This window comes from Labrus mixtus, chromosome 13, assembly GCF_963584025.1.
Source record: "Labrus mixtus chromosome 13, fLabMix1.1, whole genome shotgun sequence".
Classification (NCBI taxonomy): Eukaryota; Metazoa; Chordata; class Actinopteri; order Labriformes; family Labridae; genus Labrus; species Labrus mixtus.
Window position 1 is genome coordinate 3,759,514 of NC_083624.1, and position 23,587 is coordinate 3,783,100.

The 23,587-nt window shown below is 41.3% G+C and overlaps 2 protein-coding genes and 1 long non-coding RNA gene across 3 annotated transcripts in view; 1 reads left to right on the plus strand and 2 right to left on the minus strand.

The window, feature by feature from the left end:
* Nucleotides 1-15,605, minus strand: part of LOC132987519 (uncharacterized) — a 60,262-nt gene extending 44,657 nt beyond the window's left edge. Inside the window, exons 1-2 of the long non-coding RNA XR_009675624.1 lie at nt 14,768-15,605; nt 2,287-2,365 (exon numbers count right to left, since the gene is read on the minus strand). This is a non-coding gene — a long non-coding RNA (uncharacterized LOC132987519). The remainder of the gene's footprint in view (nt 1-2,286; nt 2,366-14,767) is intronic.
* zic2a (zic family member 2 (odd-paired homolog, Drosophila), a) lies at nt 9,209-12,807 on the minus strand. The gene is made up of 3 exons (XM_061053185.1): nt 11,713-12,807; nt 10,377-10,540; nt 9,209-10,244 (listed from the first exon to the last, which is right to left on the minus strand). Exons 1-3 carry the CDS (start codon nt 12,683-12,685, stop codon nt 10,050-10,052), a joined length of 1,332 nt encoding a protein of 443 aa, XP_060909168.1. The 5' UTR covers nt 12,686-12,807; the 3' UTR covers nt 9,209-10,049.
* Nucleotides 15,606-17,294: 1,689 nt separating the features above from the next.
* zic5 (zic family member 5 (odd-paired homolog, Drosophila)) lies at nt 17,295-23,082 on the plus strand. Its single transcript, XM_061053186.1, has 2 exons — nt 17,295-18,849; nt 20,210-23,082. Exons 1-2 carry the CDS (start codon nt 17,808-17,810, stop codon nt 20,647-20,649), a joined length of 1,482 nt encoding a protein of 493 aa, XP_060909169.1. The 5' UTR covers nt 17,295-17,807; the 3' UTR covers nt 20,650-23,082.
* The last annotated feature ends 505 nt before the right edge of the window (nt 23,083-23,587 follow it).

The window sequence follows — 23,587 nt, forward strand, 5'->3', positions numbered from 1 at the left end:
ACTTTCCAAACATTGAACACATGGGGGAATTTCTCATTCAATCTGAGTGAACTGTATTCCCTTCAAAAGAAAAGCCCCCCAGAAAGTTGTGTTTATTTTCCACCAGGCGTGAAAATATCGGTCATGAAAACCACTCTTTTCATGTAATTCCCCGTCCTCTTGCTTCACTGTAATCGCCTGTCAACGGTACGTCTGATTTATTTGTCAAGTGTTGGTGGGACAGGGGCTCCCGCACGGCACTCCTGCACCTGTAGGGAGGGTGTTCCAGAGGGGAAAGCAAAGCCCCAGCTCCGCGCCAGCTCGGGAGACCGTAGGTGGGAAGTAAACTTGGCCAACACCGCTGAAACAGGGCGCAGCGCACCCATCAACGCCTCCTTTGCAGGTGAGCGAAGAAAAACAGGAGACAGGAGGGGATGTCAGCCTGCAGCGGAGCGCTGAGAGGAGCGGCGCGTGAGGAAGCTTTTTGGAGTCATGTTTATATTCATGTTGTGCAAGACAAATATGGATCCTTCAAAAAATATATGCAGACGCCTGACACTGAGAGGAGTAAAAGCGCACTGACAGACGTGTCATTGTTTGACATTTTACTACACCATCATTTGACAGACACAACACACGTTACTATCTGTCAGTGTTACAGTGCTACTCATTGTTTGGCCTTATCTATAGGAAGTGACTCTCCTGTAAAGAAAAAAAAGATGAACTGGGTGTTAAAACTAAATAGTAACTAAATAGTAAACACCATAAATTTGAATTCTCTTCTGGCTGTAACCAACTCTGAATTATTTCAGTTGAATCAAATTTAGCCATTCTATATAACTTACAAGTATTTGCTCATGTTCAGTCTTGTGTTCTACTTGTAAAACGTATGCTGAGTGTTTCAAGTCAGACATCCATTATTTTCTTCTATATCACTTAAACTGGAGAAGAAATTTAATCAGAAAATGAGCTAATGTTAGTGACAGCTAAGCAAGCAGCCAAGTTAGCCCCTCCAACGTCAAAAAGACAATGTTTTTCAACTTTAAACAGCTTTATTCATTGTTTTTAATGTTTTTATTAACTTGTCTGTATGTCTTTAGGAGGTCTTCTGTAAAAAACAGAACTTTAAATGATAAATACTGAATGAATTCAAACCTACAAACAAGCTAAGCACCGTCAAACAAGCTAGCTGCGGCTCGGCTCTGTCCCTCCTGATATCTTGCAACCGATGAATCTGAGAAGCACTTTGTAAGTCAGTGCAGTGTTTTCTTTTGTTTTTACAGAGAGGAGGTCTCTTTGGACGGTTTAGTTTTAAAACAGAAGTTCACAGATGTGATCTATAAATGTAATACCTTCAAATGTCTACTTAGAAAACGTCTAACAACCAAATTGTTTTTCTTTGGGGGCTCAGAAATGCTAAGTTGGCTTTGTTTGGTTTAACATATCAGCACCAAATGGTTGAGATTAAATCAGAGGTTGTGGAAAAGTCACAGCTTTGCATAAGAATATGCAATGAGGGAAACAAAATACACTACTGGGGGATTTTCTTTATGACTCGATGCAACCTGCAGGCAGCTAACTCATGAGTGAAAAAACTCTTACAGAACTAAAGTATGAACCACATATTTGTAATCAGTTAATTTACAGTTAGTCGTGGTATCTTGAGGAGTATTCGCACTGAATAACAAAGCCGTAGAGTGTTAGATTGCTGTGAAACAAATCAATCTTGTCAATGAGAAACATACAAGCACACTCTGAACCTAACTGTATGGACTAGACTTGGCATTGACATGTCAAGTGCTAACTGACGGCCTGCCAATACACTCGCTGACCAGAAAGGTCTCGTACTGTCAGGGGACTGTGAGGTATAAGGCAGGAGAGTGAGAGAGACAAAAATGGAAGTGAAAGTCAATCAAATTAGCCCCTTACAGTCCACTCGAGTGAAGAAGAAAAAGGGAAGGGAGAAGAGGAAGCTGAAGAACAGAGCACTCTTCACACAGAACTGACTATGTCTATTGGGTGCAATCTGAGCGGCACCCTGCGGAGAAAGGCTAAACCTGAAAAAAAATTGCATGACCTCTTCAAATTTTCATTAAAATTAAACATATAAAGACTGAATTTACAGCATGTATCAAGCTGCTGCTTAATATGGAGATAAGAGATTAAAAAAAAGTTTGTCAGTGCTGATTTGCATGTGACAAACCCTACATCGGCGTGTTATTTGTTTGTCTTCCCCCGGTGAATGGAACCCTCCGGAGAGAAGCAGACAGTGAAAATGCTGTTAAGATCAGAGTGATAATGACTTACAGAATAGGAGTCTGCATCACGGGGACCGCGACTGGTTTTGATCCCTGTCCTCTTTCATTTCTGTCTCATTAGACAAAACCTGTGGAAGTCAGACAGCCTTTTACCACCAATGTGTTTAAAGACATTAAACATTCAACACAGTCACGTCACAACACATCACAAATTAAATCATCTCAAAGTGACAGGAACATTTTTTTTTTTTGCAGAAAAGTCTCCTCTCGCTGTTTTTTTTTCTTCTTTTCTTTAGATTGAGCTTATGTCAAAGGGTTGTCTTGTAAGATTTTAGAAGAAAATCAATAAACAGTGTGTAAAAAGAGGAGAAAACAGAGCAGGTGACAGATGGCTGGGAGGCTAGTGTGTGTGTGTTTGCATGTGTGTGTGTATGCGTGCATTTGCGTGTCTGTGTGTGTGTGTATGTGTGTGTGTGTGTGTGTGTGTGTGTGTGTGCGTGCATTTGCATGTGTGTGTGTGTGTGTAACGGGAGTAGTAGGGGGCATATTCAACTCATTCCTGTGTCATGTCATATAAATCTTTTTTGAATATGATGGCTGACTTTTGTCGTCTGATCACTTTTGAATTGAATGTGAGTGACAGCTGAAGGGGGCGGGAACACTGCGCTCACACCTAGGTTCACAGTCATGAATAGGTATTTTAAAAGAAAGCAGTCCCTTCTGAAACTTTTCTAATGTGTCACAACGAATGTTCACACAGAAAGATCAACGATTGGGAGCTGATTTGCAAGCGATCACTTTTTCACATCTTTGTAACTTTTAAAGCGCCACTTTTGATTTTGTTATCACTGTCAGAACAAGCTAATCAAATGCAAAATAAAAAAGCACAAATCTCCCTTTTTAATGGGTTGTCATGTTGTCTGTTTGAATAAAGATAACAGTAAACAATAAAGCTGAGGTGTCCAATATGATCATGCTAAAACAGATCAGCGGAATGAGCCAAAATGGTGTTAAGACACAGTATTAGTTCTTGTACTTTATCTCACATTTAATTTGTTTTTTCCTGAACTTCTTACTCATTCTGTTTAACTCGATCGCTCAAAATCATCAAAATGGCCAAATATATTTATTTTACCATGCTGAAATGATGTGTTACCTCTATTTTTAGCTATAGTGTTATATGAAACACTAATTTTAAATGGGACAAAGCTGATTAAATAAAGTTGGAATTCAAAAATGATTAAAGAAAGTGTATGTTAGTGAGATAAGTAAAGCTGAAGAATTGCAGTGTACTCTGGTTTTCATCTATTTTCATGTTAACCACATTAGTTTGCTTCTAATTCAGCCTCCTGCTTCTGAACGTGACTGTGTTTGGTCCTTAGCTTTATCTAAGGTCGCCTTAATGATGTTGAATGTACTGTGGATGCCTTTTTTCACCCCAACATTATAGCTCAAAATATGAAACACAAAGTGGCCGCGAGGAATGTTCCATTACTTGCTGGCATTCCTATAAAACAGAAAACACACACCACCCAGTCACCTCTCTGCACTGATGGTGTCCCTCAGGGCACGGTTCTGGTCTGTTTGAAGATCAAAGCGGCTGAGGTAAAACAGCATGTTTACAGGTGTTAGGAAATTGAAAATTTCCTTGGCTGAGTGTGGTTTTGAATGGAAGAGGAAGTCTCGGTTCATACGTGTGTGGTGGTGTTTCTGTTGGGGGAGCCTGGCAGGTTTTTTTGCTTAATTTTTCTCAACATTTAGCTTCTGTAAACTTGTTGCAATACTGTATGAATGGACAATATATGCAAAAAAAGTTATACTTGTAGCTGCATGTAGATAATTGGTCTTTATTGGTAATCCCGCCTTAAAGAGCAGAGAGACCCACTTTAAAACGTCTTTAACTGAGAGCATATTTGTGACAAATAAACAGGATTTGCCAAGCTTTTGTGTTTGAGCCGTAAGATTCTCACTGCAAAAGCAAAAAAACACACAGGAGGATGCTGAGCTTGTGAGGGATTATTTCAATTCTTACATTTTTTGGGGGGTAGGAAGAGGAGGAGGGTGGGGGGGGGCAAAACAGTGAGCACACCTCAGTCAAACTCAAGTATGTCATTTACTCTGCACCTCTCCACTTTGTGTTTCTCTGTGTGCATGAGAGCAGCAGCCATGCCAAGCTTTTCTGCATGAAAGGGAGAGTGTTTAGCTTTTGAGGCTATTTGTGCGTCTGACTCTGTGGTGTTTGTGTCCGATGGGAGGTGCCTGAGCCAGCTTCCTTAAAGGAGCAGGGGGTTTTGTTTGTTTCTGCGCCGTGCCAGGAGAAGTGACAGCCATTCCGGCTTCTTTCACAGAAAACACATTCATCTGTGTGAGAAAGGCGGCCGCTCAACTCACATGAAAGGCCAATGGGGGCTGCGTTGCACAGGAAGGCAGACTGTACATGGACTTCTGTGCAAACACAACACAAGCCAGGTCACAGACAGACAGTCAGAGATAAGAGAAAGAAAGAAAGAAAGAAAGAAAGAAAGAAGTATAACATAAGCAGCATATAAGAAAGAAAACTGCAATTGCTACATTAACTAAAGTTTAGGGATATTTTGTGTTTTTCAGTTTCTATATTATCAGTTCATATTATATATTTACACATGATATGGACTTTCCTGCAAGAATGCATGAAGACCCTGTTACAAATAGCCTATACTGTTAAATAATCTAAATAATCAGGTTTTGTGGAATGATCTGCATCATTCATGTATTCTTTATGTTATGTATTTCTTTTACTGTATGAAATATGTGGTGAAATGTATATATCACATGTTAAACTAGTTGTTTTGTGGGGGGGGGTTGGGGTGGGGGTGTCACCGTGTGACTATAAATAACAGAGGCGGCCTCATTCATTTCATTAGGGCAGCTCCAATTCAATTAGAGGATATGGCGTTTGTTTTCAAAGTTTTCTCTCAAAACATGGCCGCCGACAAACGCTTAAAAGTGTCTCTGTTGTTTCTGTTGAGGAGGAAGCATTACCGAGAGAAACGAATTGGAAAGACACGCACAGAGGGGTTTATATGAAGGGAAATATTTGATTAACTCCATAATTAACATTAATTGATTGGCAGATTTCATACATGGCGTTTTTTTTTTCTCCCCCAGAAAGACAGAAAGAAAACAGCAAGTCTACAACACATCACTTATCTCTAAATCTTCTCCATGTGTCATTAGAACACATTCAGCAATTGGTTATACATACTGCTCATTAAGTTGACGTTAATTATTCACAACAAACAACATATTTCTTAAATCTAAAGAGTCAGGCAGCTTCGTCAACTTCATTAAGTATGCTGAACTTCTATTCAGTTATATTTATGTCTTGAATACATTTATTTTAAATATTTTCTACTTATGTTACAAATACGTCATTGATTCGTTTTTTTTAAATTATTATTTGGACGTCACAGAATGGTGTGTTTGTGTAAAAAGTGACGAAATAGACTAACCTCAGCGTATTTTTAACCATTTATTTATTTAATTAATTATTTATGTATAACTGCATTGTAATAATACGTTTTACTGTTAAGTTATGCCTGCAGGTTATTCTGCTTACATTCCTCTCTTTTGATTTCCTTTCATTCAGCAGCACAGCAGGCCACCTGTTTGTGCTTAAATGCGGCCTTCATCATTACAACTTTCACAACACGCAGTGTGACGCATCATATCTTAAAGGTAGTCCGTTCAATTTGACTCATGACGTGGGCTGGGTAGAAAAAGGTGAAGCAGGTCAAGCTCGTCACCAGGCCTCAAATAATAAATAAATAAATAAATAAATGACCAACTGAGAAAAAAAATACCTTCAAGGCCTTGAACCAACACGCATGAGAAAAATACACTTACTTGAAATGCTTATAAAGGTGTGACCATGCAAACAAAGAGAAAACAAAAATACATCAACACAGATTTATTGATTCAAGTTTTGGAAAATTAAAAGAAGTTGAACGTGCACTGGTAGTGAGGTCTATAGTGCAGCCAGAGAGAGTGTGTGCAAGAGAGAGAGAGAAAGAGAGAGAGAGAATTATTAAATAAAACCATAAACTCACTGATCTGAGTCAACGCAGCAGCTCACTTCACCTGTAATGATTGACAGCTCTCATGTGTTGTTGCAGCTACACACCAACAAGTGCAATTCACATACACACACCCACAGGCGCGCGCCGATTTCTTTCCCCTGGATGCCTCTAATTATTCCTGTTGTTCTCAAACTTCAACCTTAAACAATTAAATTGAAAAAAAAAATAACCATGTTTGTCTAGGGAAGCACAACTATGACGAGGCTCCATATCAACAGCATTGTTCCAAATATGGACATAGCGGAAACTGTCAACTAGTGTTGATCAAAATGATGTCCACAAAAATGGCCTATCCACCTCTCCGTTAGACACACAAACACACTCTTACAGAAACTCTCTCTCTCTCTCACTCACACTCACACTCACACACACACACACACACACACACACACACACACACACACACACACACACACACACACACACACACACACACACACACACACACACACACACACACACACACACACACACACACACACACAAATGCGGGGGCGCAACACTCATCTTTACTGACTCAGTAGTAAATATAGTTTTGTGCCATAACACATCCAGTCATCCAGCAGTGGTTATATAAATAAATAATGGACATTCTGTTATAATTAGCTCTCACGAATTTCAACAAATCCTTTTCTTGCTCTATTCTGATTTCCATTTTCGTATGCCTTATCATGCCTGAAGGTTACAGTAAATAAAATTAAAAAAAGACCGCTGTTTCCCTGGTGGTTTCCTCTTCCACCGGACATGATAGGATGCCAGTTTCGAAAAACTCATAGGAAGATGTGGCTGTAGAGGTTGTGTGGTATTTAAAAAGACGTGTATCTGTATTATCGTGTCTAAGGGTTAGCCTATGATGTGGTGGTATACAACTAACCACTGAAAATGAGAAGTTGCATTTTTATTTATTTTTTTGCAAGTAGCTTAAATAATAAGGGTGAGCCGGTTTTACGCACAGGTGGTTCTCCCTGCAGCCAGCGCGCGATAACGCCGATTGCCTGCACGTATGAAGAACAAGTCAAATTGTGCAGTGAACTTTTGATATGACCCCAAACACTTCCCCCTGATCTTCGGCCTTTTGGAGTCCAAATGAGAACCCTTGAAAAACACCCCTATAGCCTTGTCTCACAGGGCCAGAAACACAGGTTATAGGTGTGTACAGTTTCCTTCCAGAAACAGACAGCAGTGAGCCTACAAGGAGCTGGAAGAAGAAAAAAGGAGAAGAAAAAAAAAAGCTTTTCCTTCTCCGCGGATCAATATCAGCGCAGCTGGAGCCGAACAGGAACCGGCATCGACGCACTGTGGAGCTGACCTTTCCCACTCCCTACAACTCATCCCTTCCTCTGCCGGAGAGGTCAGCGGGCCGGCCAAACGAAGGGGCCATCAGGAGGCGATTTCTATTATTCAACAAGATGCAAAATATACAATAATGTTCTTTCTATTCTTTTGACAATAAAGCAATAAACCCATCTTAATTTACTTTTTTTTCTTTTGCCAAAAAATACAAATTGTTTGCAGTGTACATGTGGGAGGAAATCAGCGCAACAAAACTGAGAAACATTTTAAAAGTGTAAAACAAACAATCTTTTTAAGAGGTTCTAATTGATTTCAGTGTCAGATGTGATCGCTTGCTTGCAATCAGCATCGCCTTCCTTCAAAATCAGCATTTTATTTACCACATCCTCCAGTGAGCAGCTTTTACAACATCGTCGCCTGCAGTATTATACCCACACACAGACATGCCACTTGCTGCTGCAGCGGAGCCTCTGCCCGGCCTGCAGCGGATTTCCACAATCATAAAGAAGTCCCACTACGTGTTGTCCATGTTCCTGGACAAATATGAACTCATACAACAATAGTAAATGCAACGCAGAAATTGCATACCCTACAGCAGAGACCATATCTTGCAGGAGAGCAATAATGTAAATTGACAAAAGTTCTATGTCCAGCATATTTAATTGATCTACTGTACTCATTTCTGCCCACTCGGGCTGTGACATGAAAACTCTAGAAGAGCCTGAGATCTATAAGACTGCAATCTACACCATTCTCTCTCCTCTGCAGCTTCACAAAAACCTTTAATGATAATCACAAACAAAACCGCCTCAAGCGTCTTCACAACAACCGGAATAAATCACAGACCCACACAGACATATGGCCTGCTCTCAAACCCGGTTACAAACAGAGCGCGGAGAGGGTCTCACAGACTACAAGCCCAGTCAAGTTCAAGTTCACTAACTCCTGAGCACTGGAGTGTCCAGTCTGTATGTAGGGGGGGGGGGGGGGGGGGGGGGGGTAGAGAAGGAGGGGGAGTGGGAGCGTTTAAGGGTTGCAAATTAAGTCTGAACTAAGATTTTAAAAATTAAAAAGATGTAATATTTTTTAAAGAGAAGAAAATGTTTTTGTTTTTTTCAAACAGATCTGCAGACAAACAAGCAGATAGTGTGCTTGCTGTGGGGGAAAATGCATCATTTGACAAAAATGTCTTGTGTGTTCACGAGACTGAAGCTTTTTTTAACTGTGATTTAGTAGAAAAAATAGATTTTCCTCTAAGTGTATTTTCTCCTTTTTTAAATTGCATCCTGTTATCACACTTTACTTTGAATCTAGGTTGTTTTTTTTTGCATCACAACAGCCGTATTGTGTTTATGCCATTAAACTTCTTTAATAAGCTTGAGTTAAAAGACCAAATGTTTTTTTAGCCTATGAGCACAATAAATAAGGAATCATGACAATGGTAAAAAAGGTATGTCTATAAGTGTCTCTAAATGTGTCTGAGTCCTTTAGAATCTCCCAAAAATAAACTAATCTACACGGGCAACCACCAGAAAAAGCATGAAAAAGCAAAAGCAATGGTTAGCACTTGCAACACCTTTTATTATATTTGTATGCAGTAAAATTCTTATCACAATAAAGAAGAAAACACCTCTTAAAACTTTGAACAAAAGCACAGAACGAAACAACTGCCCATGTTTAGCTCGTCATTGTACATATTTATAGTAAAGAAACATTCTTTATAAATACTGTTTCATCTGTAGCAAGTAAATACCATAATTTAATTACAAATGGATAAATATGGCAGTTGATATTTACAAAAAAAAAAGAAAGAAGGGTGTAGTTACAGAAAAAAAAAAAAAAAAATCCAACGGCACAATGTTTATTTTCCTCACAATCTTCCAGATAGTATTTCACAATTCAAACTTGCAAAGCACAAAAACATCACAAGTTAAGCCCGGCAAACTAAAAAATATACATTCACAAGCATAATATTGTGGTGTGTTGGAGTTAAATGTTAACTTTGGCACTCTTTCCAGTTTATAGATGTTTAGTATAGTACAATCAGTTTGCCTTAGGATCACAATATTCAACATTATAGTACAATTTCAGCGTAATATGTGCCCTAAGAGTCCAGTTAGAGAAATAGCTACCATTGAAGGAACATCTATACACCAAAGACTGACAAACTATCACAACCAATGGGAATGTGGGCTTTTTAGGAATTATTTACAATATGAAACACTCCTCGCTATTATACATATTCTCCTCTGTTGGTAATCGCCTTCCTCCCTGGTGAGTCAAAAATCAACCAAAAAACAAAAAATGTTTGTGTGCCTCCTGTCCCCCAAATAAACATCTCCTGCTGGATGGTCCCAGTGCTGTGAAATGAGAGTGTGTGTGGCTTCGTTTCAGCTCAGTCCTACACATACCATTCACTGAAATTGGAGGATAGGCCACTGTGGCTGGTGGTGTTGTGCACAGCTGAGGCGGGGGACATGGTGGTGTTGCTTTGGGTCTCGGTGGTGGGAGACACCAGGCCCGGGGGTGTGGAGGACTCATACCCGGAGCTGGCTGCTGGTGAGGAGTCTGATGCTGGTGGGGACGCTTCATGGACCTTTTTTGGAGAAAAGAAAACAATTGAATATTAAGCATCTTTTAATTTTAAATGACTATCAATATTAAAACAGAATTACATTTGGTGAGGTTTAGGCCCTCCACACACATTTCCATTGAACACAATATTTACCTTCATGTGTTTCCGTAGGGAGCTGGGGTGTGTGTAGGACTTGTCGCACATTTTGCACAGATAAGGCTTGTCCGACGTGTGCACGTGCATGTGTTTCTTTCGGTCGCTGCTGTTTGCAAACCTTCTGTCGCAGCCTTCAAACTCACACTGGAACGGCTTCTCTCCTGCAGGGGAAAAAAAGAGTAGAGGAAGAAGCACAGTCAGATTTTGTATTGAGAGACGCCTCGGGCTGCAAAAAAAAACAACGAGCTCAACCAATGCGTAAAATTAAAAACAAAGTTCAGTATCTGCAGGAATATTCAAAAAAATCACAGAAACAATTTTAGAACCACTCATCCTAAGATCCTAGTTGTGTGACTCTAAGTTTAGGGCGTATTTTAAAAAAAAAAGGGATAGGGGGATTGCCACATCTTATTTAGCTTGTATAAATAATGCGCATAGTGATTTGGAGGGGGGCAGGGACAGAGAGGGACTCTGAGGGCCGTCCTCAGTAGGCCTACAGAAGGCGAGCCATTTGCTTGGGAGACAATAAAAATCTAATTAGCACCTGACCAATTTCATGGCACGGCACCAGAATGTATGTCCCCAAGAAAATAGGTCCAAAATGTGAAAGGCTGGTAATGGCCCTGTCTAGCACCTTGGATCCTATCAAAGGGGACCCATCAGATAACAAAAGGCATTCTTTACGCATAAACAACAGAGCTTGTGCTGGTGATTTGCTCACCTAAACCTAAACACAACAGTGGAATTAGAAACCGATCTTTGAAATAATTCCTGACCGGCCAAAGCAGAAAGATTTTTTTTTTTGAATGAGGGAGAATGTGGGTTATACAAGCACACTATCGAGATCAGACATTAAACCGATTGATAAAGATTTACTACGAGCCTGGCTGCCCCCACGTTGCACGCAACACGCTCTATCACTGCCCTGTGGCTCGTTTTAAAGTTATTCTACGAAATAAAAAAAATCAACAGGCCCTGCTGAGTTGTTTTCTGCACGTTTGAAAAATGTTTTACGCAATAAGGATTGATAAAATATCTCCGGTGTGGGCGAAATTATTTCGCTAATCCAAACTGGTGCCCTGTCAGTACTCCTAATTCTACTTTTGTTATAGAATAGTAGTAGAAGGATACTTCACTTCTTTAGCAGCCTGAAATAGCCTCTGATAATTAGATCCTTATTTGTGTTTGCTCTTGGCAAAGCGCATGTTTACATCTTTACAGCAGCGAAATAAACGAACATGAAGGCTTCCTAAAAACAACACCAGCGATCTCACTAAATAAAGACAATTAATTAAAACGTCAAACAGTGGGGTTTTTTTATTTTTATAATTACCTGTGTGTGTTCTTTTGTGGATCTTCAAGTTCTCTGACCGTGCGAACACCTTCCCGCAGCCGGGGAACGGGCACGGGAAAGGCTTCTCTCCGGTGTGCACCCGAATGTGGTTCACCAGTTTGTATTTCGCCTTGAACGGTTTGCTCTCCCGGGCGCAGTCCTCCCAGAAGCAGACGTGGTTGGTCTGCTCCGGTCCGCCGACGTGCTCCACGGAGACGTGCGTGACCAACTCGTGCATGGTGCTAAAAGTTTTGTTGCAGCTCTTTTTGGGGTTGCTGAGCTGCTCGGGGTCGATCCACTTGCAGATGAGCTCCTGCTTGATGCACTGTTGCCTCATGTAGCGGAAAAAGGCACCGGGGTGGTGATGGGCTGCCATGTTCATACCCATGTTCATATTCATGGAGCCGTATTGATTGTGCAGCTGCGCCGCCGAGTAGGGGTCGGTCCTCGGACTGGAGACCTGGTGGTACTGGTCGGAGCGTCCGAAAACTTCTCCCGGTAGTCCGAGCCTCATTTGGCCGTTCAGGACATTGGGGGAACCGTGGGAGCCGTGCTGCTCGTGGATCCCCGGGAACAAAATGTGGCCTTGCGTGTCTGTGTGGGAGTGATGAAGGGATCCCGCCGTGGGGCCAAAAATAGTATGTTGGCCGCTCGCCGGAGAGGATTCTCCGAAGCCACGACTGCGAAAGAGAAAGTCCCTGGTGGAGTTAAAAGGAGAGCTCGCGTACGACGTGACATGGGCGGCGTGAGCCCCAAGAGCCGCAGCAGGGTAGCCCGGCGCCTGTGTGGTGAAGGCAGAGCTCTGTCCCGGGGAGAGATCATGGTTGAGCTTAAACGCACCCATGTGTGCGGAGTCCACAAAGCTGTTTTGTGCCAAACTCAAGTCTCTGTCCTGCATCTCGCTCGCTGAGTGATGCCTGGCGAAGGACCCCACTCCCAGTCCGGGGAACTGGTGACCAGCGTCCAGTAACATAATGTCAGTTAGGGTGATACTGTTAGCTATAAATCAGATGCAGCTAATAAGTTCAAAATCAAACGTTGATGCTGGTGGGCAACGATTCAACTTCCAGCCTTGGAAACACCATATCAGACGGGCTTCAACAAGAAAAAAAATCAGCTCGGATTATCGAATTTACTTCTATTTAAGTTGTGCGTAAAAAAAAAAAAAAATCCAAATGTAACGAAATGATGAGTTTCCTTGTGTCCTCTTCTCTCGGATTCGTTCAAATGCACTCGAAGAATTAAATAATTATCTTACTGGGTGTCCTCTGTGCGCGCAGAGCGAGAGTTCGTTGGAGCATCTCAGAAATCGCTGCTCCGATTGGGTATGTATTTATGTCTCTGGCTCGCCCGTGTTTATCGCGGAGGGTCCCTGTTACTCCGTGGACTGACTCTACCCCCTCTTCCGCCCCCTTTAACTGGAGCCCGTTCATTCATTGCGCGCAGTCTCATTGGCCACTGCGCCTCATCAATCCCAGGTGCCCATCCAATAGCAGGTAGCGCTTGGGCGACTTAATAGTGCAACGCCATTTTCCACTAATAATTACCGCCTACTTTTTAGGAGAAGATTTGGAGGGGGTGTACGAGCGAGAGGATCACGACGAGAGAGAGAAGAAGACGTGGATTTGTTGTTTATGTTCAGTGGGTGCCAAGTTGTAGTGGGTATGAAAGATAAATGTATGGAATTTGATGAGAATTTAGAAGATTTTAGACGTTTTTTTTTTTTATCAGATCAGGAGAGAAGAAAAAGTCAATCAGAGTGCTGGGTTGAAGAGGTGGTTGCTGGGTATTTACTTTATGTAAATAAAACGCAACAGCTCTCTGTATTTTGTACGTGAGAAATGATAAATGACGTCCATACAGAACAATACAGAGACGTGTTTTAGACTCACAATAAACCAAAGAGGTATCCAACATGACACAATATGCGCTAAATGTTCTTTACGCACAGCCGCAAAAGGGATCCGATTTTAAAATGAAATCTGAGCATTTTTAATCCTAAAAAACGACAAACATTATTTACATATTTCACTTACTGTAACCTTTTTAAATTTCAAGATAAAATCATCAAACCTATTTGGGAAAATCCTCGAGAGGTTTTTGATGTACTGCAAATTAAATTGTTACATTTCATCCTGCAGTAACACCTCGCCTTTTACATTTATTTAGATTCAATATTAGGCCAAAACATTTAGGATCATTTGTTAAATAGTTCAACATGTACATTCTGAATGTTGCTCTATGTAAGAATGTAGATTGAACATGTAAATACACTAGAGATGCATTGAAATGCGACCAAACTGTAACTCTCCGCAGCTGAAACAGCATTTGTGGCTCCATATGGACTCCAGCGGTTTGTTCACTGCTTGTAGAACCACAACTGGGCCTTTAGTGGTGCTCTCTCTCTCTCTCTCTCTCTCTCACACACACACACACACACACATATGTACGTACACACACACATATGTACGTACACACACACATACACACTCGCTGGTAACCGCTGCAGTGGTAGCTCTTAGTTCTTTTGTTAATGGTTCCATATGTTGCTGGTTCTGCGTTTTCCTCGGTGGTTCTCACGTTCACCACAGCAAATTACGCGACATGTTCTTGGTGGTGAACTGCACTCAGACGCTAGTTAACCATCCGTGAGGTCGAGCCCCCCTCCTCAGCTGACGATCATGAAGTTTTACGCAAAAAAAAAAAAAGTGGCATGTTTGTTCGGTTTGAAATGAGTGAAGGTGTTGAGGTGATCCCGTTGAGAATAGGTGTGTACTATTATTTAGTTTGAGCCAATCAGAAAAATTAAGCTATAAATTGTATTTTTACATTCTTAACACACATTTCTCTTCATTATATGTCCTCTTTCTTAGCACTCAATACGTGCAACCACGCTTAAAACTGCCCGAGGGAAGTCATTTTCAGCAAAGATCTGCTTCATTTACTGGCAATTTTCCATTACAAGCATGAACTCAATCTGCGTTTCGAATAGGGATATACAGGCCACACTCCACAGCTGCTCATTCACACTCAAGTGAGGAGAAGTTTTACTCACATTTTCACTGAAGCAGAGTCCCAACAGTCCCGTCTCCACTCTCTCCCTGGCTCTCTTTCTCCCTGCAAAGTGGCGATAAAATGTGTGAAGGCGCAAGGAAACGTTTTTACCAAACTTTTTTTCTGAAATAGTGTGTCTCTAAGCTCAGAGTGGGACAGGCTGTGCGTTGTGTGTGCCATTCTTCCAAGTCCTATTTCAACCCGCACCACAGGAAACTGCAGGAGCTGATCCAAGTTCAAAGTCACGTCTTCCGACCCCTATAAGAAGTTCTTTATTTCTGTGGAAAAGCACAAAAACCTTCCACAGATAGGCAGAAGAGAAAGAAAATTAAAAAGGGGGAAAAAAAATCTTAGGGGTATAGAGGCACATAGCTGCAGGTTTTTCCTACTGAAAGGCTATTGAAAATTCCCAAAAGACCCTCTATTTCAACAGGTTCTCGGGCCAGCTTTACACAATGGGACATAGCCAACAGATGTTACATTTAAAGTGTAGAAATATAACTATATAAAATGTGATCTGAAGTTTTAAATATAACGCAAAGATGCACTAGTCTTGGTCGAAAAATGGGGCTCTGCTTGTGCGTAATAACGGGGGCCAAAGGCGTATTTCAACTCTCTGTTATCTGACAATATCAATATGTTGACACACTGGAAGGTTACTTGTGTGGCTTCCGTGACCTTGTGTTTCATGGATGTTTGACCTCTGACCCGTTAAGACCACATATGTTGGCCTCTTGACTCCTTTTGGTAAAATAACCCTGTTTATGACAAAGCGTCTTTGTTTTAAAGCGACAGAGGGAGGGAGGGAAAGAGAGAGAGGGGACGAGAGAAGGAGAGAGAGAGAGAGAGAGAGAGGTTTAAGATGTAGCCCTCTTCCGTCTGAGGCATCGACAGCTTTGAAGTAATTTGGAGGATACAAGTCAATAAATATTAACCCTCTCCTTCAAGGCAGAAACGCCTCTGTATTCATAAAAATAAATAAAAAACAGAATGCGTAAATAGAAGTGTACAGCAAAAATCTCACATGCATGATATTCACTAACTGTCAATAAAATGATAATACTTGTTTACTTAATGTGTAATAGGTCTCCTTTAACGTGGTGTATAATTTAATGTGTAGGAATCAGGGGCCCCTGAACGAATCCTAAACAATGCCCCCACTGCTCCTCTGTGCTGAATTTTTTTGGGGCTTTCCAGAAGCTTCCATTGAAGCCGGGTTACATTTTTATTTATTTAATTAAATCCCAGATAATATTCACCACGGCCATGTGGCAATTGGAGTTTTACATTTGTATATTTTTTAGCTTTTTAATACAATTTTGAATCAATAAAAAAAAAATACAATATTTGTCTATTGACAATAAATACACCAGTTTACAAATAAGTAAAAAACAACTTTATTTTTGATCATATTTATTTATCCTATAATTTATTAATTTTTTACTCCAGACACACATTTTGAAACGTTTTGCTAGAAAAGCCTCTGCTGCTGATTTGAACAAGTTCATAAATCATCTGAGGGTAACGGGTAAAGCCTTCCTCTTGAACAGGATGGAAATCAATTATGAACCTGTTCACCTGTTGTGTTCAGTGATATGTTCTCTCCCTTCCTATGACTAACTCCTGTTGAAGTGACACAAACTTTAGATGTCGTGATGGTTTTGCTGTCAGATCGATTTGTGGAGGTGAGTGAATGAAGACATATCAGTGACAGATTCACGTCCTGCTGTCAACAGGGACTCTTCAAATGGCGTGATCCGTCACACTCAACTTACAAACACTTTAACGACCCCCAGTTTGAACAAAGGTTATAAAAAGTGGGAGAAAATGATAAGCTGAGAGAAAAAAAAAATCCATGACACTTTTTTTTTTCCAAGACCTGCCAAAATATTTAATTTAACACGTCTATGCTCCGCTGTTATATCCTACACTTGTTTAAGTAAAACACAAGAGGTTTGCCACTTGTACTTTATTTAATCTAAGAGTTATTTTAAAGAGAGGTTTTCAAGGCGTAACATTTTTTTTTCTGAACAATTAAATTTAAAGACACTTTTATTGGTTTTCCCACTTCAGCAGTGGGCTGTAACAACAGAGTCCCATATCCAAAACGGAATTTAAAGATGATATTAGTACAAGCATAGGGGGCATATCATTTATAGAATCATGAGAATAGTGACAAAATCCCATATCAAATGGAAAACTGGACAATTGGGACAGGGACGAAAGGGGCTCAGATTTAAGAAAATGACCAAAAGTAACAAAAGGAAAAAGAGACGCTTAAATTATTTTCTTGAGTTTTGTTTACTTGTCTGTTTCCAGGAAACGATTTTATTTAATAAAGAATAACGCCTTGCACAGGTGCGCTTTTGTTAATTAATATTTTTATTTTATGCCTTCAGTGTTTGCTGAAAGATTCTTATGAATGAAAAGATTTCCAATAACAAATAAATCCACTTTACGCATTTGTCCTTGTGTTTTTTTTTACACATAAACACACTGTTCAAAAATTGTAGTCACATAACCATAACAACAGCAGTGATTTTTCTTTCCCTTTCTAATGCCTACATCAAATCAGCAGCGCGACACCTGAACAAACCAAAGCAGAGAGGGACACAAACTGACATGTCGGTCATCCACATGGACCGGCACCAGTCAACACAGAGCCGCACAAACAGATCCGCTGCTAACTTTGTGAGTACAACTTTTTGGAGTCAACAGCGATAAAGAGAGTGAGGGGGCGGAACCCTGCTGAGCCCCTGCGCTGAACGACAGCCAATCGCTTCGTTCTCCTAACTGCCAGTCACCGAAATCCGTCCAATACCCGCAGTGCCATTTCTAAACTGTATTCCCCACTGTGTCCTCCAACTGTTGTATGTTCTGCCAATCGCTTGAGGACAGAGTGGGAAAAGGAGCAAGCAGAGTTAGACGCCGGACAAAAGAACTTATAGAGCCCTTATATCCATATTTTCCCAATGTTTTAGAGCGCGTGGTGTGGTAAGAAAAGTAGTGCGCTGAGTGCGGATGGACTTGTTAGTGTAGTTATGGAGCCCCCTTTAAGCAAGAGGAACCCGGCGCTAAGATTAGCGGATTTGGCAGCGACTCAACCCCTTCCTCATCAGAATATGACAGGCTTCCCGGGGCTAGGGGGGCATCACCCTCTCTCCCACCATGCCCACCTCCACCCTGGGGAGCTGGGCAACGACCCCGGAGTGGCACTCACTCCATTTGGACCCGAGCACATGGCACAGACAAATGCTCTCAAACTTAGCCCATCTCAGCACATTCAGAGCCATCACGAAGCCCAGACCGCGGCATCTTTCACTTCTGCTCAGACCACAGTTGGTTTCCCCGTGGCTCACCCCCACTCAGGCTACTCAAGCAGCAGGGACTTCATCCTCAGGAGAGAACTCTCAGCCTCTGCTATGCATGCACTTGGCGACCAGCATAGTTCCGCCTCCTCCCCTCATCACCATGGCATGTTCATCTCCCCAACAGGTGCTTATGGGCACGCGGAAAGTGGGGCCCATTCACTTTTCACTGGACTTCACGACCAGGCGTCCCCAGGTGCCCACCACCATGCCCTTAACGGGCAGATGCGCCTGGGTATACCGGGGGACATCTACGGCAGGCCGGAGCACTTCGGGCACAGGCCGGAGCACTATGGACCTTCTTCCCTCCACAGCTACAACTCCATGAACCTCAATGTGAACATCGCTTCTGCTCCTCACGGAGCGGCGGGGGCGTTTTTGAGATACATGCGGCAGCCCATAAAGCAAGAGCTTATCTGCAAATGGATCGACCAGGAGCAGAATCAGAAGAAGCCCTGCTCGAAAACTTACAGCACCATGCACGAGCTGGTCAACCACGTCACGGTGGAGCATGTCGGGGGACCGGAGCAGAGCAGCCACGTCTGTTTTTGGGAGGAATGTCCGCGGGAAGGGAAGGCTTTCAAAGCGAAGTACAAACTGATCAATCACATCCGAGTTCACACGGGAGAAAAGCCCTTCCCGTGTCCTTTCCCGGGCTGTGGAAAAGTGTTCGCTCGCTCAGAGAATTTAAAGATTCACAAGAGGACTCACACAGGTCAGTGCTTCTAAATGTGTTAAACTAAACCCTAATGTGAAAAAAAAATATCCCCCCTATCAAAGAGTACTATGATCTACCCCGAGACGATCTTGTCTTGCATGAAACAGAAAGACGATCGTGCGTAATTGCGCGCACAAGCCAGTAAAAAGTTTTATTCAGTGACGCATTGGCACAGTGAGGTAACGTGTTTCATTTCCTTTCTGACATTCAAACTCTTTAACTCGCTGAGACGCCTGCAGTAGGCGTGAGAGGATTAAGGCATATGATTTGTAAAACGTGCTTACGTACGTGCAGGACAGCGCTGGAACACGCGTAAATGTAATTATCCTGAGGCGTAGGACGGTTCGAAGCCGAAGATCGCTTTCTGTTCCCTGCGAGGCTCATGCATATAGTTTGAAATTATTTACATAAGCCAGATTTGTTATATTAAAGCACTAGGCTGCAGTTAAAGATCCGGGGTTTAAGCTTTGGCCGATGGTGCATGTCTTTGAAGAAGTATCAAAAGGACACTATTCAAGTAAAACAAGTGCATCGAGTTGACTTGTCAGAGTTGCACAGGTCGAGGAAGCGAGTTTTTTTTTCCAAATCAAACTTTCCACAGCGTTAAACTGTCATGTGTGTTTTTGTGTGGTGGTGTTTATTTGCATATATTAAGAGACGGGGTTTGACTAAGAAGGAGCTTCATTTGGCATTATGCCATCAGTTTCAATAGGCCTGTACACCTGGCGATGATGTTAAATCCCAGGGGAAATAAATAAGTAATCTAGCAAAATGCATGTCACCAGAAGGTCCACCTTTTTTATTATTTATCATCTCAGAAGCACTCTGACTTAAATCCATTTTTTTTAATCTACTAATTTAGAAAAAATTGACATGTTTTCCACTTAGACAAAATGCTTATATATGTGAGTGTGTGTGTGAGGAGTTCTAACCAACACGGTGCATAAACTGTTCCTGGTGGTCTCCAGAGTGCCCACTCCCCCCCTCACAACATACACACATACGTGTAACCATAAGGCCTAAAGGCATGTTACACGTGTTCACACAGGAAAATGCTTTGGACAAGTGGGTGTGGAGGTGTGTGGCTCTGTGGTTACATGTTTGGTGAATAAGCTGTGGTGGAGAAGAGGCCCCAGAGGAGAAGTGAAGGCTGTTGCACAGAGCAGTTAATGAGAAATGTCTCTTCATGTTGAAGTTATTTAAGGTGGAATGGAAAGAAAAAAAAAGTTGGTATAAGAGTTTTGGAAGGTCCATTTTGATAGGTTGGAATGTAAACTACCTACACAGAGGCTTTAATGACAGTTGTTTAAGGGGTGACATGTTTTTTTGACTGCATCTGTTTCTCATTTCTTCAAAGGGGAGAAACCTTTCAAGTGCGAGTTCGATGGCTGCGACAGGAAATTCGCCAACAGCAGCGACCGAAAGAAGCACTCCCACGTCCACACCAGCGACAAGCCTTACTACTGCAAAGTCCGCGGCTGCGACAAGTCCTACACGCACCCGAGCTCGCTGAGGAAGCACATGAAGGTGCACTGCAAGTCCCCGCCGCCCCCTTCCACCAACGTCAACTACATCTCCTCCACGAACCCCCTCGGAGACCCCCTCTCGCCCAACTCGGAGCCGCACAGGAACCGCTCCTCCAACCTCTCCCCGCAGGTCACCAACCTGAACGAGTGGTACGTGTGCCAAGGGAGCGGGGGCCCCAACCACCTCCACACCCCCTCCAGCGATGTGCCAACGTCAGAGTCAGACGACGAGGACTCTTTCAGGAACTCAGACCCGAGGACGATGCTCTGATAGCACTGTTTACAACCACTGACTGTCAGACTTTGTAGTTGTTCCGCTTAAAGTGTGCAGTTCCAATGCTGGCCCGCGCGCTTTGGGTATTGATCCGTTATTTTCACTGTAGTATTACTTAACGACTGTGCTAAACACAGATAATTCACTATTATCGTGGGAGCAATAGAGGCCTGATTTCTAAGAGAATGACCCCTGAACTCCTAAAACTGTGGCTGAACTCTCCAAAATAAAAGCCCATTCTTGACATTTGGCTGAAAATTGACAAAATAAAACCCTCTTTCTTAAAATGTGGCTGCAACTTAAAGCCCCTGTGAGGAGTTTTTCACTGGTTATGAAACAGACTCAAATTAATACTGATGCATCTATATGACCTACAAAAGCAAACTAGATCATCAGTGACAACATCACTATTGCTATATAATAATTAATAATGCCTAATACAACTGCGGCGGGGTAGGTGTCGGATGAAGCGAGATCCAGCACACTACAGAACCTGTGTTGTTCATATCTTCCACAACAGAGATTTTCCAGATGAGCGATACGTTTGACTTTCACAGTCAGCAGGATGAGATTTGGTTGTTTTTTTTATAAACTATTTAAACATGTACAGAACAAAATCTGCAAAGAAATAGGGCGTTTCATTTTGTCCACAAGGGGTGCAGGAATCAACACAAACAGAAAGTTCCTCACAGGAGCTTTAAACTAAAACTCACATTAGAGCAACAATTAGATCATCTGTTTCTCATGACTGCTATGCAGGCCTGATTACATGAAGGAGAAATCATTAGAGTGTCTAACTGTCTTATTTAAAATGTCCATGAAAACGTGACTGAAAAAAAAACTCAAATAAGAGAACTATTATAAGGGTTAGAATTAAGATACTTCATGCTTCTTGTTGGTGTAATGAAGGCCTGGTAACAGGAAGGAGGAAGTCCTACAAGATGATCTCAGATCTTTCTTAAATTGGGGCTAAAAACTGCCAGAATAAAACTCACATTAGAGCTCAAAATAGATGATTTCCTGTTTTCGTGGGTGCAATGCAGGCTGAGGTGACCCCTGACTTTTCTTAAAATGTGTATGAATCTTGTGAAAAATTAACCCTTCTTTTAATGACGCTGAAAATAAAAAATCGAAATTAAACTCATATTAGAGCTAAAATAAGATGATGCACAGACCATGTGGTTGCGGTGCAGGCCTGATTTAAGGAAGGAGAAACTATTGAAGTTGAGCCCTAAACCAACCAAAAAAAAAAAAAATAGACTTCAACAAAATGTAAAACAAAAAAATTAACACCTTTCTAAAAATCTCGTGGAAAATTATCAAATTAACAGAGACGCTTATATTCTTTCTTGAGCTCAATTTGAACACGAAAAGCAAACAATCTAAAAAAAAGGACCAAAAAAAAGTCAACTTGAGAAAACTGCTGAAAATGAAAAATGTTTTCTTCCAGGAGCAATATGCAGGGTTTAATTAACTGCATGACTTAAGGCTGAATTGACATCTTTTACGTGACCTCTCATCATCCCCTTGCAGTTTAATAACTTGCCTGCTATCAATCACTGTCTTATCCCAGACATGTAAGGAAATAAATGGTACCACTTTCAACCCCACTACTGGCAACAAATGCTAAAGGACAGAATGTGGAAGTTCTTTTTTTTTTTTTTTTTTTTTTTACATGTGGTACAAACTTTGATAAGGAAAAAAGAAAAAAAAATGGGGCAAACATTTTAGTGTCTTAAGGGTTCTCATTAACCTTTTCAGATTTATACAATACATGTGTTGGGATGGAATTTTGTAATATTTAAGAACTATTTAAGACTATATTTTATGCAAAATACACAAGTGTTATGCTCGTTACAGAGTACGAGTACGTCCACCGAGACCCTAAATGTCTACACTGACAGGCTTTGACCCTGTACGATTTGTATATATGTAATTGTACTGATGCTTGTGAATGTTGTGTAGTTTTAATTACAAGAAAAAAAAATGTTGTTTTGTACATTGTAATTTATTTGCTGGTATCAATGTTGTACTGGAATTACAGGAACACCAAAGAATAATAATATCAGTTTTGGTGATGCATAGTACCCTGCTGATGTTTTTTTTCTTTTTCTAATTTTATGTTTAATTTTTTTCACTTTTTTTTTTTGTTAAATTGTGGTCTGTAAAAGAAGAAAACATTGACTTGAATAGGCTGTGTAATGTGAAACGTCCCCTTTCTCGCATGCCTTTTTGTAGTGATCTATCTGTCTTTCTGTTTGAGGTGCATGGTGCCATTGGACATGATGGATAAAAAAAAAAAAAGGAGAATCAGCTTTGACTGTGCAGACCCTTGATGTTCACAATTAAATTTACAATATAAATTTCATGCTAAAATTAATAAAAAAAAAACAGGACATATATGATTACTGATATAAAAGTGTCAAATTATTCAGATGTATCAGAGAGTTGAATTTGAAAAAGTTTTGGGAATAATAGAATCATTGATATCAGGAAGAATGGCAACACTTTTAAGGGGAGGAAGTTGAAGGTGGGATGCTTCTTGTAGACATTAATTATAAAATGTATTCCTGTTTTTGACGTGAAATGCAACAAAACATCCACGTCCTCCCCACTTCAGATGAACAAGTAGAAGTGTTCCCTTCCCATTCTGACATGAGCAGAAAATCTCAGCCTGTTATCTCAGAAATAGGCCTGTCGGGCCAAGGAGGCTTCTATAAACTAATCAGCGAGCTAATGGGAAAACTTATAGTCCCCTGATGGCGCTACCTCTGAAAGGCGCGACAGCACAAAGCAGCCGAGGCATGAATCATTCATGGGAAAAATAAAAGATAAAAAGATATGTGACAATGCGCAGGGCCTTGTATAGAGTGTATAAAACAAGTTCCCCCTCTTATTTCCTCCATTAAAACGCACAATCTCACTTTCAAAGAGT